Genomic DNA, 15,406 nt, shown 5'->3' on the forward strand with positions numbered 1-15,406 from the left:
AGAAATCAGACTTAAACGATTCAGATTCTTTGAAGTTTGAATGGTTAGCAATATTTTGAAGGTAGAGGGACAGACCATAAAGCTATGGGAGATTATGCTAGAAATAAAAAAACAAAAAGACTCCAATTTAAATTTGTTACTTTCCCCTTAACTTTCTAAAAGAACTTTTTTTTTTTTTTTGATGAAAAACTTTCTAAAAGAACTTGACCCATATTACAATATTGTTCTTCCAACTTTTGTTCACTAACTTAATATTAGAATCCTCCCACATCAAACCGAGTCAACTCAAATCGGTATTGCTTTAGATGATTTTAATGGTTGAGATACAAAAGTGAAATTAGAAAGATATTAGGAACCCCATGGTAGGGAACCCTGTTATTGATGATTCATCTTCTGCATAGTACATGATTGAAGACACTAGTACATGTCACTTGACATTAATCATGATACACCAACCACCCGATTTCAAGATGTACAAACTCTTTCATATCGACTTAAAGTTCTTCGAAGATAGTTCTGTGAAAATGTATTAGTCAATGGGACTGTTTCTGTCTCATATTGACTTAAAGTTCTTCGTAAATAGTTCTATAAAACTGCATTAAGCAATAGGGTTGTCCCTGTCTTTCTCTGTCGAGATAGAATCCTATTTGTATATCATGACATAGTATAGAAATTTGTAATCGGGCTAACTTCTAAAATGTATACTAACTAACCCAAATTTAATTAGTTGCTTACCAATATGATCTTCCTCTTTCATATTAAAACCCCTAAAATAGGTGCAAACCAAGTAAGCATGGCAATGGGTGATGGTGAAGTATGATGATAGTTCTCTAAAGAGGTAAGTGGGTTGGTACCTAAAAAAGGTCTCAAAGGAGAGACAAAGCGTGGAACAATGTCTACTAATTCCTAATAAACACTCCCTTCTCTCATACCACTCCCCTTCTAAAGTGGAGAAGAAAAGGAGAAAGACTTGGACATTGTTTTGGATGATGATGACAATAAAGAATGAGGGTACTCCTTGGAATTTTTTCCATGTGCAATGGTGAAGATGTAAATGGGAATAACTCTATCCACTTAGAATAATTTTGTGGGGTTTGTATACTTTGTTCTATGAAACACTTTCTTCCACCACCACCACCACCATTTTGATGCACCCAAGTTCTATGCTAATGCCTTTTCTTCCAAGATGGTAGAAGCTAATCTAACTTGAAAACAAGTACTAATTTCGGATCTTATGCATATACAATGTCATTTAACCAATATGTAATCACGAATAAGTCTAGATACGCAGACGGAACAAAGCCTACACATTTACAACCTTATATGTTGCCTCTTGAGTCGTTAGATTTTGAGATCCTTTCGAACCCCAAGGTTCTTGACACGATCTAATGGCTCTCATTACGTCAAGTCGGGTTGTAGATACATGGGCAAACCATTATTTCTGTACTTCCAGAATGTTTGAGCTAGATAATGGACTAATGGAATGCCATGTAATTCCACACAAAAGAGACAAAGCCAGACCAATAAGACACCCACTAAAATAAACCAGAGGGCAGAGAGAAGCTTCTAACAACTTCTACCAGTACTACTAGTACTCCAAACCCCACTATATGTGATCCATATTCAAAAAATAAGTGATCCAAATTCAAAATACCCATAATTGTGCTGAGCCTTTTAGCATTAAGGGTAGTGCCCACTTGGTACGGGACTTTACCCTAAAATGCAGATCACTCGGGTATCAGTATGCGATACGCTAGGAGTATACTTCTTTGGTATGCTATTTATTTCTCTCGGTATCGATGTGTGATACTTTAGGAGTATACCTATTTGGTACGATATTTTCAGTTGGAGTACCTTTTGAACTATTTTTCTAGGCAATATATAATCTCTTTAACGCGTATAGAATAGACACCTAGTCCCTGACATTCTACATCCCTAAAACTTGATGTGTCACTGGTAAACTAAAAGATTTTGTTGTTGTTAACTACTCAACTTGGAGTACTGAATCGCGAACCCGTCAAAAATAGTACTGGGAGCAATTGAACTGCAAGAATTATTCTGAAAAGTGACTGAACAAAAAGAGTTTTCAGGGTAAAATCCATTTATCTCTTTCATTGATATCATGCATTTTTGTACAAGAATTGAGAAAAAGGATTACATTTTAGAGCTAAAGATATAGTTTACTGTTATCTGCAGTTTTACACGTTGTACTATATTCTGATACATAATCGACGTATTGGTCGAGGTGTGGGCCTTCACTTTTGAAATCATAGCCAATGAGAAGCTTCCAAATCATTCTGTCACTCTTTTCATGTCGCCCATTCGTCTTACCATTACTTAATCGAGATAACTAACGAGGAAATCACAAGTTGTCAACAGAAAGTCCGAAACTTGTTCGAAATGCCTTTTACCATGGATGATCATTAAATGAGAGGAGGTAATATTTTTTTTCTTTTATATTATGTGGTAAGGAAGAAAATGTTCCTTCTTCGTTATTTTACATCTGATGATACACAAACTATTTCTTCTCTAATCAATTATGATATCGTGTCAATTATACAACAACATAATACATACCTCACCATGAAGATTATCACGTGTCAGGTTCTTCTTTACGAGCTCCGACTCCCATTGCAGACTTTCAAGGTACAAGCATATAAAGAAAAAGACGGCAGATTTATTAATAGGAGTACAAGAATACTAGTTTGAAATAGTGAGCGAGGTGAAAAACGATAGAAACGAGTAAAATTGTTTCATTTTTTAGCAGGTCCAATGATTTACCATGTTTAGAAGTCGGATTGCAGCAGGCCGAGTAAACTTCCTTGCGAAGAGAAAACATTTCGATGGTTTTCCTTTGCTTGTACACCATTCTCTTCGATATTCGGTCTCGTAATATACATTATCTATGTCCTAGATATTCAGAAAAATCGTACTTCCATTAGACTGTAAAATATGGTGAATTCAAGTATAATTAACATATGTTCATTTCCGTCAGGAATCAAACTAACAATTTCTTTTTGTTTAATCTCTAGGCAGACAAGGAGAAAAGAGATGAATTAATGAAACATATACTTTGTACTAAAATGAAGGATCATCAACCACCTATTCAAAGATGATTCTAGTCCCACAGTTGAAGTTTCCGTACCTTTATAGATTTGATCAACTCGGGAGTAGCGTCTGGATACTTGTAACTCTTAGGATGCCATCCACGTCTTTCCCGGTCTCTGGAGGATGAAAGATCCCATGACGTATGTGTCAAGGTTCTTCTGACGATTTCTCCCTCAAACCCATGTTGCTGTAAAGTGAAAGAGAGATAAACTTGCAAGTCGAAACTAAAGAATAGCTTTTGGATATTTTGTTACTTGGGAAGTAAGTTTACAACATTATATCTTGATGAAAGAACGTTAGAGAAATCAACTAATAAAACTTCCCTAAAATGATATTGTGAAGATTCAGTACAAATCAACTTACTGCCAATAATGTCTGAACATAATGTTCATCTGGTATACAGTTATGCTCCTTCCATCCTTCTGCAGGCTGAAAAAAAGACAAATTTCTAGAATTCACAAGAAGTTCATTTCATGTAAATAGATATTCTAAAGAGTTCTGATTGAAAGAACTCTATAGCTGATGAAATAAGAAAATAACTTACAACAGGACGATCCCGCCAAAACTCAGGTAGTGATTTCCTCTGCATAACTTATAGAGTAGATTATATCAGAGAAGCAACTAGAATAAGTGATGAAAAAGAATTTCTAGCCTAGAATCACAAAGAGGAAAAGTACACACAACCATACATTCTAAAAGAAGCGTTAAATACTTGTATTAGCATGAAGAGACCATGTACTGGCAACACTCATTCCAGGAAAACTCCCTACCCTAGTGTCACAGACCGTTAGGTCTACCCGGCATAATCCTCAAACTACATGGGTCGAAGTGCAGAAATTGAACTCCTAACGACCATGTGGCGCTATGAACTCCCACCTAGTATATATCCATCCTTCTCGAACATTTTGGTTCTACTTGTGACCTCCAAGTCATCTTGGCCTCCCTAACAATGTGTCACGACATGTCCTCACATACGAGCAACTCATTCCATTCCATACAAAGCTTCCTTGAGTCATAGACTCTCGCCCATCATAAAGGCTACAAATCATAATGCAAGCATACCAAGCCACTACGTGGGATCTTGCCATCCAGTCTCAAGCTTCCGTCACTTAATCATCTCGCTACCATCCGGACATTGGGCATAGGAGCATCTCATCTTGCATTATCTTAACTCACATATGCCGAACTCAAGCGCATCAAAGTATGGTCCCTTGAATCGCTCAATCCTCTCAATGGTAAAAGCTCTCATACATGGTGGTCCGGCTAAGGCACAACAATATAAAACCTCTCTCCGAAGGGAGGCTGTTGTACACTATCGCCAGGTATTGTCCCAACTCCCAAACCATGTCCTATGGACAACGGAACCCGTGCAATATACCCTTTGGCATATGTTATGCCGGCTTTAGGGGTTGCGTCATTTAGTATTGCTCACTTTCGTGCACACTAGCTAAGATGGACGAGTGCCCCATCCACGAGGTCATTGTCATATGCACAAGGCACATGTAGGAAGGGAGACCAGCCCCTCCTATATATGCAAAGTTCCCGTTTTGGCTATTTCCACAAGGAAACATAATTCTTTCTACCTGTCATACTTGATCAATTAATAGCGCTTATGTCCCCGTCCCAGAAATGATCGACGGCACCTACCATACATGACGTCCTAGATCCTGGCCCTCTAAACCTCGTCTTGGCCCACTGGCCTATATGCTATCCTAGCTCAACGTCACGACATAAGCTTCTCCGAGCTAAGATGTCGTGACATTAGGCTATAGCGATATCCATAGCCTGAGTCTTTAGAGTTTAGACACTTCCTTAGTCTCATGTGTGAAGTATAAGTTTTTTTTAGTTCCTACTTTTATGAGTTCATCTGAATATATAACAGAGAAACTATACAAGAAGAATTTTCTTAGTAGAAATGCCTCTAGGATTATATTTCCACCTCTCGTCCCTACAAATGGCCTTACTAGGTAGTCTTAATCCCTAAAGTAGTCTACCTACCTTCAGTTTCGCGCGCAAACAACAGCAGAGGGGCTAGGGCCTAGCTTTAATGCATTGCTTTTATAATTTAAATCGTAAAATATATCTATCTTGTATCAATGTGTAGGCAAGGTGTCAGGCGTTAAGCGGTATATTTTAAAAGAAAAAAGATGAAATATCGGCTACAAAATGGTTACCCGAGTAACTTTCAGACTTACCTTGCAGTGTTGCTGAAACAATGGAAAGACTGTTTCATCTTTCACCATGACCTCGGCATGCTTTCTGTTCAAAACTACCCACTAAAGAAGAGGATAAGTTAAGTAAATGTATACCCCGTAACTCAAGAGGAGATGAAAGTCAAAGCTTAAATCGGGCAACCTCAACTCGACGGAAATGGTGTAAAGAAATTACCTGAGACCCTTTCCTCCAATTATGAGCAGGAACCACAGGATTCATTTTTGGATTATATCGACTGTCTTTTTTATCAGCAAAGCTGTTTCCATCATTATGACTAGATGTTAGAACCTAGAGACTGTACCTAAGAGGCTAAGAGGGTCCAAAAACTGATACTGCATATACTTACTAAGTAGCATTATTATAATAATCTGAGCATTTCTTTCAAATGAAAAATGAACATCTGAATAGTCACCAGACGCATAAGTTCCAAAGAAGATGTCAAATACTTGGAACAAAGTGATTGACCCCGAACACTTATGCTTCTTGAGTTTTGGTAAAAGTAGTCCTATGAAACAATTACGAAGGAAGGTTTGTGAAGCACCTATACTACGTCATGAACCTAAGCTTAAAGCAAAACACTATTGTATGTTTTTTAAGAACAGCAAAATATTGTTAGACCTAGACGGGTGCAATAGGCCAAAGAATAAACACATGCTGGAGTCCTCTACATAACAAAAAGAAATGAAGTTTATCTAATGTGGAACACATAAAAGGGTTCTATACTTCTATACAAGGAAGATCCGACGCAAATGATTCCTTTTCCTAATTAAGTCATCCATAAATGTGGAAGTTGGATAAACCCACCCACCTGTCTACAAAACTGTTACTTGTTGACATTATATACTCGTATATGTAGCTGAAGTTGTATAAAGGTATGCAGCTGCAAAACACAAAAGAGAGAAAACTTGGGTAAATTGACTTAAACATGTGAGACTGTGAGTAGAGTTCAAAAGACCCACCTGAATACAGCTTGAGAACCAACATTCTTATGGTCATAAATACTAAATAAGAACCCCATAAAAATCTAGTGCCAGAAGGAGAAGCTACAACTTATATTAGCATGTGCAAGGAAAATATTAGAAAAAAAAGTTAGTTTATCAATCTTTCAGTTTCACTAAATTTTCAAATACAATGAAGTTAGATAAAATTACGTCTCTATGACTGCTGTAAGACATAAATCAGATATATTATTTGTCTCAACTCGAACAACGATAAGAAAGGACAGCAGTGTGACTAGTATTAAAGGAACCAAGCAGCTGGAGATACGGTAATGGCTATCCACCCAGTGCACCTTGTGTGTTCCATTCTGTCTATGCTCCACTAATTGCAACCAGGGAAGCAACTATTTGCACACGTTAGACGGGTTCCACACATCCATTTCCATTTTAAAATGGCATCCTAGTATTAATTGAGAACAAGTATTTCTGTTTTTTCATTTTTTTTTTTGTTTTATGCATGCCTGGACACGTTTTTGTTTAACACTGGCTGATAAAGGCACTTTATCAGTGATCTCACAGTTCCTACAGCAGGCAGACCTATATGAAGTGGGTAGTTGACACTTGACAGACATCATCTAATACCGATTCTATCGAGACCTGATTAGAATTTTAAAGTAGGCTTATGATATAAATATATAATGCATAGCAAAACCACTTATCAGTTCATCAGAGGGAATGTTTATTTATATCACATGGGCAATTAATGCTCATGTACCATTATGATCATCAGTGGTTACCTGTCTGAGACAAAAACAAATCGTTCGTTATAAGGATCCAGTAGGGCATCTTTAAGCAAAATACGTTCTGCCTGGATCATAGTTGCTTCTCCCCAATCTACCTGAAGCAGAAATACAACTAAACTATAATTGTTGTTCCAATATATATGATCTGTGAGTAACAAATGATCATAGCAACTGTAATTTAGAAACATTTTTTAAGTGGATATGGATATATAAATGGATTCCCAAAATGCCTAAACAAACTAACCAAGTTTTAGGCGGGCGTAGATTAACTTGTCATTGACACATCAGTCATAAGCAAATAATCCACTGGCCACCCAAGGAAGTTCATCAAGAGATAGAAAATGTTTCTGATGTCAGAAACAATATCATGTCGAACAAAACTACGTTTAAATTTTATCCATGTAAACCTACATTAATGGTGTGCACATGTTGTGACTTTGATGGACGACTTTCGGTTCCTTACTAATACTAACGGTTGTCCAACTTAACATACAAAACATTGTTCCTTCAAGCATTATGAAATGAAAGTATCTAAGAAAAGTATGTTCTTTTTCTTTAGCCCTCCATACAATTTCGAATGCATTTTCATAAGCTTTAAATCATGAAAAGGTTATCTCCCTGAATTGGATCTTGAGAATGGAATTATCAAACCAGCGTTCCTACATCTAGCAGAACGGTTTCTTAGAAGGAATAATCCAGTGCCACAAACGAGAAGTATAACATTTAAGATTACTCTAGGTTGCATTGAGATGTGGCTGTTGATTCCCCTAAAACGAGATTCTTAAAATGATTGAAGAATTGTCTAGCTTATCGCTTAATATTAATTACGATGTTTCCAAAACGTTGCAAAATCAATCTGATTAAAGTTATAAATTTAGATTCGGACACATTTGAGCAGGAAAAATTCAAACCTGTATACTATTATTAAGCTGACGGCCATAAAAATAGGGAGATCGTGTTGTTGCCTTGTTGAACACAAAACCTGGCCGGGAATGAATCAAAATAGAAAATCTATGTTCCTTGTCTCCCTGCAAAAAACAATCATGCTTCCTTAGTGAAAACGCAGAAGAGTTAAACAAGATACATGATGACGTGAAAAAGAAAGCATGACGGATTCCACGCGTTTAATGATCAATGATGTTTCCATACTTCAGTGTTTTCTTTTCAACAGTACATTAGCCAATTGAGTTTGATATCTGGTATTCAAACTAATTACATGTCCCCAAGTTCCAATATATAAACACAAAACTGAAACACCTCACTATCGCATACGTCCTAAAAGAACCTTGACACTGAATTAGTGTTACTAAAAATGCAATTGTCAAAAGGGGGGACTTCAAAAATCAAACTAAATTTACACAAACAAATCATAATGAACCCCATATTTAGCTTAAAAAATAATTTTTAGCAAGTAACTTTAGTACTAAAGCACCCAGTTCTATAATTAGGTAAAAGTCTAATAAAGCATAAAATCTTCACTAAATACCACCAAAATATCTCAAATTTCCATTACATAGACCTACAAGAGTATAATTTTCAAATGTTACGTAACCCCGGAGTCAGTTATCAATAATGTCAAGGTTTTGTTTCGCGCGAAGGCTCCACCAGCATAACCTAAAGGCATCTTAGGCAATATTCTACTCATCCCTCCATTTGGTCCCTCCCAAGCCCTCCGCCTGATGTGGCGACATATCACTTTGAGTATATACTCTCACCATTCTCTCTCCAATGGCTCCACGATCAAGTGATAGGTTGTCATCAGGCGGACGGTTGGGGGAGGGACCAAATGGAGGGATGAATAGAATTTTTTTTATCGACACTTACTGAGCTTGGCTCTTCCCCACAATGTGGGACTATTATAATTATACAAAAAAAAAAAATTAACAAAACAAAGCTTAAGAGAAAAAAAAGATATTACCTGAAAAAATGCATCCCAGACCAGGTCAAGAGGAAGTCGATTCCGAGCTATAAACAGAAATGCAATTTTAGGGTTTTGGACGAAATTAGGAGAAATCTCCATAAACATCTTAATTTGGTTAAACTGTGAATCCATTAATACTAAACTTCCAATACAAATACTTAATAAAATCATCACAAATAGCTTTATCTTCCATCTATTAGAGTAAGATTTGGGTAAACTATTCCTTCTCTTCATCATCTGATTTTTTTCCAAATCAGTCAGTAAAAAAGCTCCAACATTTCTCTCAAATCTTGTTGAAGAACTTCAAAATCTTTAGTTTCTCGAGAAAGGGTATCTAGATCTTCAATTTAACATTGAATATTGAACTGGAAATTTCACTTAACGTACAAATTAACCTAAGTTTGAGTTGGTAATGGGGGTTGAAATCCTTCGTTAGTATTTTTGTTTCCCACGGATTTCAGCTGAAATCATCAACCGTAACAATTAATTGCTTGAAAACGAGATGGTCGTTGCAGTAGTAAAGGAATTTTCAGGGAGACATTCGACAAATGTAGAAAGAGAGAGTACAGAGTAGAGAGAGGGGGGAGTGGACTTGACTTGAGAAGTGAGCTTCCTCTGTGTCTTTTAAGTTCTACAATAATGGAGTGAATCAGAAGAGCACATTGGCATCTGCTTTACTTTATTAACAAGGGGAGTGAGGGGTGGAATTATTTTTTTTGACATATTTGATCGGTACCTATTATAATGGTCCAATTTTAACATGTAGAATGATCCGATTAAAAGCCCGTACTGAATATAATGGACCACCAATTTAGAAACTGGTCTTTCGATCCAGTTTTTCGGTTTAAATTTTATTTAATTAAATAATAATAATCAAAAAGATTATATTGAAACTAATATTGTGTGCAAGAGATCAAATGAATATGATCCAATAATGAGAGCAATCCATGCTAACATTTCTTGCACTCAATAATGTATCAAAACAAAATTGAGAACAAGAGTAATGGATTTCCAATTAAAGATGGTAGGTGTTTTAGAAAAAACAAGAAAAGTTTCCGGAGAAAAAGTAGAAAACTAAAAAATTATTCTCCAATCACACCCTTAAAGTCGTTGGAAGAACGACATTGGTCGAAATTGACTGGCGACGACTAGCAACTTTCTCCTTCTCTCTTCTCATTTTCTCTTCTCCCTCTCCCCTCTTCTCTCCCTGCATCTCTCTCTAAATTCCGGCGAAGGGGTTCTCCCCTTCGCCGAAATTTAGAGAGAGAAAAGAAAGAGAACAAGAAGAGACGACCAGTTTGATGGTGGAGTTGACAGCGTTAATGGTGGAGGTTGCTAGAATATGGTAAAGATCGTCGGAGTAGATGGTGGTGGCCTGGTGGGGAGGAACATGAAGAAAATAAAAACATTAAAACTGGACAATTTTTTGGAGGAAACGAAAAAAAATTGTTCCCACCTAAAACTTTTTACCCGAATCTTTTTTTCCTCCAAAACATCGACCTAAAAGATGATGTCTAACTTGATTGATTAATCAAAAAAAAAAATACAGTACATTGATTATATATTCATTACTTCATAAGTAAGTCCATTATAAGATATAATACTTAGTTATCCATTATTATTTACTATTAATTGTAATAGATAATATATATAGCATTTAATATGGTATGGATTGGGGTCCACAGGCTCGTCAGGAAAAGAATCGAGCCCGACCTAAAGACCAGTTTAATAATAATTAAAAAAAAAACCAACAATTCTAAATCTAGATTTTTCTTGTTTGGTTTATTATGGTCTAGTTCGATTTTCACCAATTTTCGGTTTTAACTTCACCTATTACTTTTTTAAGGGGGTTGACTTGGGGAAACAAAAATATTTTGAGGGAAAAGAAATTTTTGGTTTCTCTTTTGTTTCCGGAACACCCACCGCCTTTTTCTCTTCTTTCCTGCAAGGTAGACCTCAAATTTTCATTGCCAGAGTGACCTTTAGAGAAAAAAAAAGGTTTTTTTCCTCCTCTCCTCCTACCATTATTTGGTACCACCATCATTTACAATTTTCCCTCTTTCTCTATCTCTTTGTGGTTTCAGTCGGAAAACCAGTCAGAAAGTCTCAAATTGAAAACATGAGGTTCAATAAAAAAGAGAGAGAAAGAGAGAGAAAATCGAAAAAAGTAAGGGTCACCGGCAACCTTTGCCGACATGAAAGAGAAGAATTAGTGATTTTCTCACCCAAGCACCCCGAAATGATCGTGTTTTCCCAAATCACCCGCCTTACTTGGAGTTTGACTATTAACGTGATTTGTTCATATCGAATGATACCTAAAATCAACTTGAGTCAGTCATTATCAAGATTTTGGATTTTTTTTTTGAGTGAAAGCAAATACATTCAAACTGAAAACTGTTACAGAGTTAAGTCCAAATCAAACGGAAAAGGACTATAATGCAACACGAGTTATCAACAAAGTAGTACATAGCACATCCGAAAATAATGAGGGCTAATCCGAACTTGCCAACGTGTGTGCTTCCTGATTGTTGATGCGTGGGTAAAAAGATAAACTGACACGTTTTTGGTGCACGCGTAAACGAAGGTCGAAGATTTCATTGAATAGCCTCCAAGGGATCTCTGGATCAACGACTGATATCATATCTAATAAACCCCTAGAGTCCCCTTCCACTATATAAGCCTCCCGATTTGTTCATATCAAATGATACCTAAAATCAACTTGAGTTAGACATTATCAAGATTTTGGATATTACGACTCATAAAAATAAACATTTTCAAGATAATTCAGATTTCGAGTCAACTTTCATATTTGACTAAGAAATTGGAACACTAGCTCCGTAGTTTAGGAGGGTAATTGTTTGTTTGAATCGAATGGTAAAAACTTGATGTGGTCATTCAAACACGAATCACATAAAGTAAATGTTGAAATCGGGCTCGAATCCATTCAGATTTTGAATCAGATTACATATCTGACTTAGAAGAAAAGGCAAACTCTATCTTATTTAATACACTGCCGACACAACTTTTAATTATAAATCATTGAGAATTCAAAAATTAAAAAATTAAACGAAAGTAGGTGTCTTTAGAGGGCAAGTAGAGATTATCCATTGAACTCTCAACAAGACTACCAGAGAAAAAAATCTTCTACAAATGAGATATGAAGCCACACTTCAATCCTAATATGTCATCGAGGGCAAGTAGAGATTATCTTTTTCAATAAAAAAAAATAGAGATTTTATTTAGAAAATCTCTTTAATACAATATTTTCTTTGCATTTTGACAGTGACATAGATAGTAGTGAGATCATGAAGTGAAAACTCTATCTTTAAGATATTCAATTGTCACACTAATTCTTTTTAAGTTATGAATCGACTTAACTCATTTACCCGCACCACTATCCTATTTGAATCCAAAACTAATGACGTTTTCTGAAAGTCTTAAGATTTGTCCCCAATTTATTGAAGAACCCACATTATAGTTCAAACGCTCCATAACACAACAAGGGTTTTGCCTCGTGTTCGTGTTTCCATTTGTGTCTATGTCTCTATTTTGTGTTTAGGTGTGTTTGTTGTCACCAATTCAACAAACCTATCTTTGCTTATGCACCAAATTTTTGCCATAGACTTGTAGTTGGGAGATGTGGTCCCTAATTAGGTATATTAGAGTAAGGGACTAATATACTTACCAAGTGTGATTGTTATAACTTAACAATAAGATGCCAAATTCAATTATTTGATAGAGTATTGACTTCAATGACAAGATTTCATTTTCTTAAAAAGATCATTGTCTCCCATCTAGGTAGCTTCCTCATGAAGATGTTATCTATTTTTAATTTCCTTCATAAACAAACAATCAACTCACCTAAAAACCTTATGCTCTAGGAGATTTATCTGGGCTTTTCATTTTGGGCCTAGTGAAGTAGTCGGGTTTATCTGGGCTTTACATCTTGGCCCTGGAGAGAGAGAGAGAGAGGAGTTGGTGTGAGTTTAGACAATGTTTGATTACCAATTGAAAGGTTATGACTCAATGAGAACCCATTTATATTAAATGGTTTTTCTAATTAAGTGCTTTTATGTTACAAAAATGTTACCAGTTAACACTTACAAGAACAAACTCCGAATAATTTTGGATTCGAGCTTGTTAATTAACACACCTTCCGCCGAGTGATGCTAGAAAATGAAGATGACTTGAATTACTCTAATTTAACCAGAATTAGTTGTTTATGTTATGCTCACGTGTGCTGATACAATAAGGATAATTGCCAAGGCTTTAGCCTTTGGGTGTTACATAAGGGTATCAGAGTTGAGAACGACTCGTTTCCAGAGTCTGGACTATGTGGTTTGCTCAACCCTTGTTGAATGTTGAGGACTTTTGAGTGGACTCCTGAAACCTCCACCAAAAACAAAACTCCGTATTTGGTGGGCTTGCATCGGAGTATCAAAAGCTACAATAATTTCGTCAAATAATGGGCTTACTTTTCTTTCTACTTGCATCTTTTGTTAAATCTTTTTTACTCTGGTTTAAATCTAGTCGACCCAAAGCTTCCTAGTGCTATTGCATTTCATATATATATATGGGTATATATTCAGCTGGATAGACGGTCAAATTTGTTCATTTTCGCTTAAATATACTAGAGACATCTGTGTTCATACTAGACTAATGTGGCTAATCTTAGTTATTAAAATGATCATCGATCCAAATTATTCCTTCCGTATCTTGAAACTGTTTTAAAATGATTACTTTATCTTAGATGTAACACCACTACTCCCAAAATTATATTCCACTAATCCTAAAGATAAATTTTATATATTAAGATGCATAATTAATATGAAGTTCAAACAAAGAGATGAATAAGATGAAGTCCTTCTTTTTCTTATGTTTCTTCAGCTTTCTGGTTTGCTCTACTGGTTTCGAATCACCCCAATTCATAGTTCTTCGATCTGAATATGATTTCGAGATTAGACTCTATAAAGAATCTTCATGGATGTCAGCTCTTGTTCCAGTCAGTGACAATACTTCCTTTGAGAAGGCAACCAGATCAGGCTTTCACAGGTATATAATTCATATTCACGACCTCCATCTCTGGTCGTACGTTTGTGTTTTCCTAAGTTAGATCTGAAATCTAACTCGAGTCCGCATGGATTAAAGTCAAATTTGTTTCTGACTGACTTGTAATGCTTGACTCGTGATGTCTTACTTTTGATGTCATACTCGTTTGAATGACAAATTTAGGTTGATTTTAGATCCATTTGAGTCAGATTCAGAAAATGAAAAGAAAAAAGACCACCTTGTCTATATCTGATACTTCTTCTTCGACGGGTTCTTCTTATTTTTGCAGGTTATATCAATACATTCATGGCAATAACACAAACTCAACTCGACTTTCTATCACTGTTCCAATTTTAACAAGTGTGGTTCCAAACCTTCATGGATTTCAGTACATAGTTAGATTCTTCATGCCATTGAAATTTCAGGAAGTTCCACCATACCCATTTCATGATTTGAACTTACAATTTACCAAATTAGACAAACATTGTATAGCAGTAAGAAAGTTTTCCGGGTTTGCTAGGAATAATACTGTAACTAAACAAGTCGAAAATCTAATGACTATTCTGGGTAAATTGCAGAATGGAAATTTATCGATAACTACTTCTTATGATAAGTACGGTTATACAATTGCTCAATATAATGCTTCGTTTCATCTCACGGGCCGCTTAAATGAGGTTTGGATGAATATTTCAGGGTTTCTAAAAGTCGATGGATGCCAATTTGATGAGTAAAACTTAACTGTTTTCATTGCTCTTGTAAGTTGTAATCGTGTTATCGATGTTTGATACTTTTTCACCTATCAGCTTAGTCATGTGGATTTCTTAGACATATGTGAATGGATGGGTTTTAAAGCACATGACAAGACATGAGTTCTTTTTTTTTAAGTAATAAATTTAGAAGTGGTATAACAATGAGAAAAGTCGAAATTCGACTTTTAAAATGTAGAATAGATGTCTCCCATATCTAACTAATCGAGAATAAAAAATCACTTGTTCCTTCGTTGGACCTATGCGAAAGAGTGTTAAGAATCTTGGGTTTTAATTTTGATGATTCGACGAATATGATAAAATCAATCCTTACAAATGATATTGGAGTCAAGTAGTCAACCAAAAGAGATGAAACATTTTCTTGGATTGTGTATTCCGGTACAACTTGTTGTGTCAGCCTTACAACAAAAAGAAAAACTTGTTGTGTCGGCGAAATCACTTTCAGATGGATGGGCAATAATACATACTCCTATTTTAGACATTGTGTTTCACTGGGATGCTTTGAATATTTTGTACTAATAAGGTTTAATGGTCATTTAATTGAGTCAGTCCACCCTTTTAAGGCTTTCTAGTTGTTGCCTTTCCAAAATTTCATACAACTGCAAT

The 15,406-nt window shown here is 35.8% G+C and overlaps 2 protein-coding genes across 3 annotated transcripts; one reads left to right on the top strand and one right to left on the bottom strand.

The window, feature by feature from the left end:
* Window positions 1-2,431: 2,431 nt before the first annotated feature.
* Window positions 2,432-10,210, bottom strand: LOC147547633 (Core-2/I-branching beta-1,6-N-acetylglucosaminyltransferase family protein). Of its 2 annotated transcripts, none has more exons than XM_086671732.1 (11): window positions 8,982-10,210; window positions 7,975-8,091; window positions 7,058-7,158; window positions 6,131-6,202; window positions 5,497-5,578; window positions 5,304-5,384; window positions 3,653-3,691; window positions 3,472-3,537; window positions 3,146-3,295; window positions 2,782-2,910; window positions 2,432-2,638 (listed from the first exon to the last, which is right to left on the bottom strand). In XM_086671732.1, the coding sequence occupies exons 1-11, from the start codon at window positions 9,219-9,221 to the stop codon at window positions 2,594-2,596; spliced, it is 1,122 nt and encodes a 373-aa protein (XP_086527858.1). In that variant the 5' UTR covers window positions 9,222-10,210; the 3' UTR covers window positions 2,432-2,593. The 2 variants fall into 2 exon arrangements, with proteins under 2 accessions (XP_086527858.1, XP_086527859.1); XM_086671733.1 differs by having other exon boundaries at window positions 7,058-7,154; window positions 8,982-9,671.
* A 3,611-nt stretch (window positions 10,211-13,821) lies between these two features.
* Window positions 13,822-14,900, top strand: LOC147547634 (uncharacterized). The gene is made up of 2 exons (XM_086671736.1): window positions 13,822-14,036; window positions 14,323-14,900. The coding sequence occupies exons 1-2, from the start codon at window positions 13,831-13,833 to the stop codon at window positions 14,762-14,764; spliced, it is 648 nt and encodes a 215-aa protein (XP_086527862.1). The 5' UTR covers window positions 13,822-13,830; the 3' UTR covers window positions 14,765-14,900.
* Window positions 14,901-15,406: the final 506 nt, after the last annotated feature.

The sequence above is a fragment of the Eschscholzia californica genome, unplaced genomic scaffold, assembly GCF_041429995.1.
Source record: "Eschscholzia californica isolate CP2 unplaced genomic scaffold, dmEscCali1.0.p SCAF_3, whole genome shotgun sequence".
Taxonomy (NCBI): domain Eukaryota; kingdom Viridiplantae; phylum Streptophyta; class Magnoliopsida; order Ranunculales; family Papaveraceae; genus Eschscholzia; species Eschscholzia californica.

What these genes read in the sequence shown, in the direction of transcription:
- LOC147547633 (XM_086671732.1), bottom strand. Translation starts at nt 9,221, where the DNA reads ATGATGAAGAGAAGGAATAGTTTACCCAAATCTTACTCTAATAGATGG. An exon ending in AGCTTAATAATAGTATACAG is followed by an intron (nt 7,159 to 7,974) that starts GTTTGAATTTTT and finishes TTTCTGCTTCAG; the next exon opens with GTAGATTGGGGAGAAGCAAC. An exon ending in TGTTTCAGCAACACTGCAAG is followed by an intron (nt 3,692 to 5,303) that starts GTAAGTCTGAAA and finishes TAAGTTATGCAG; the next exon opens with AGGAAATCACTACCTGAGTT.
- LOC147547634 (XM_086671736.1), top strand. Translation starts at nt 13,831, where the DNA reads ATGAATAAGATGAAGTCCTTCTTTTTCTTATGTTTCTTCAGCTTTCTG. An exon ending in ACCAGATCAGGCTTTCACAG is followed by an intron (nt 14,037 to 14,322) that starts GTATATAATTCA and finishes TTATTTTTGCAG; the next exon opens with GTTATATCAATACATTCATG.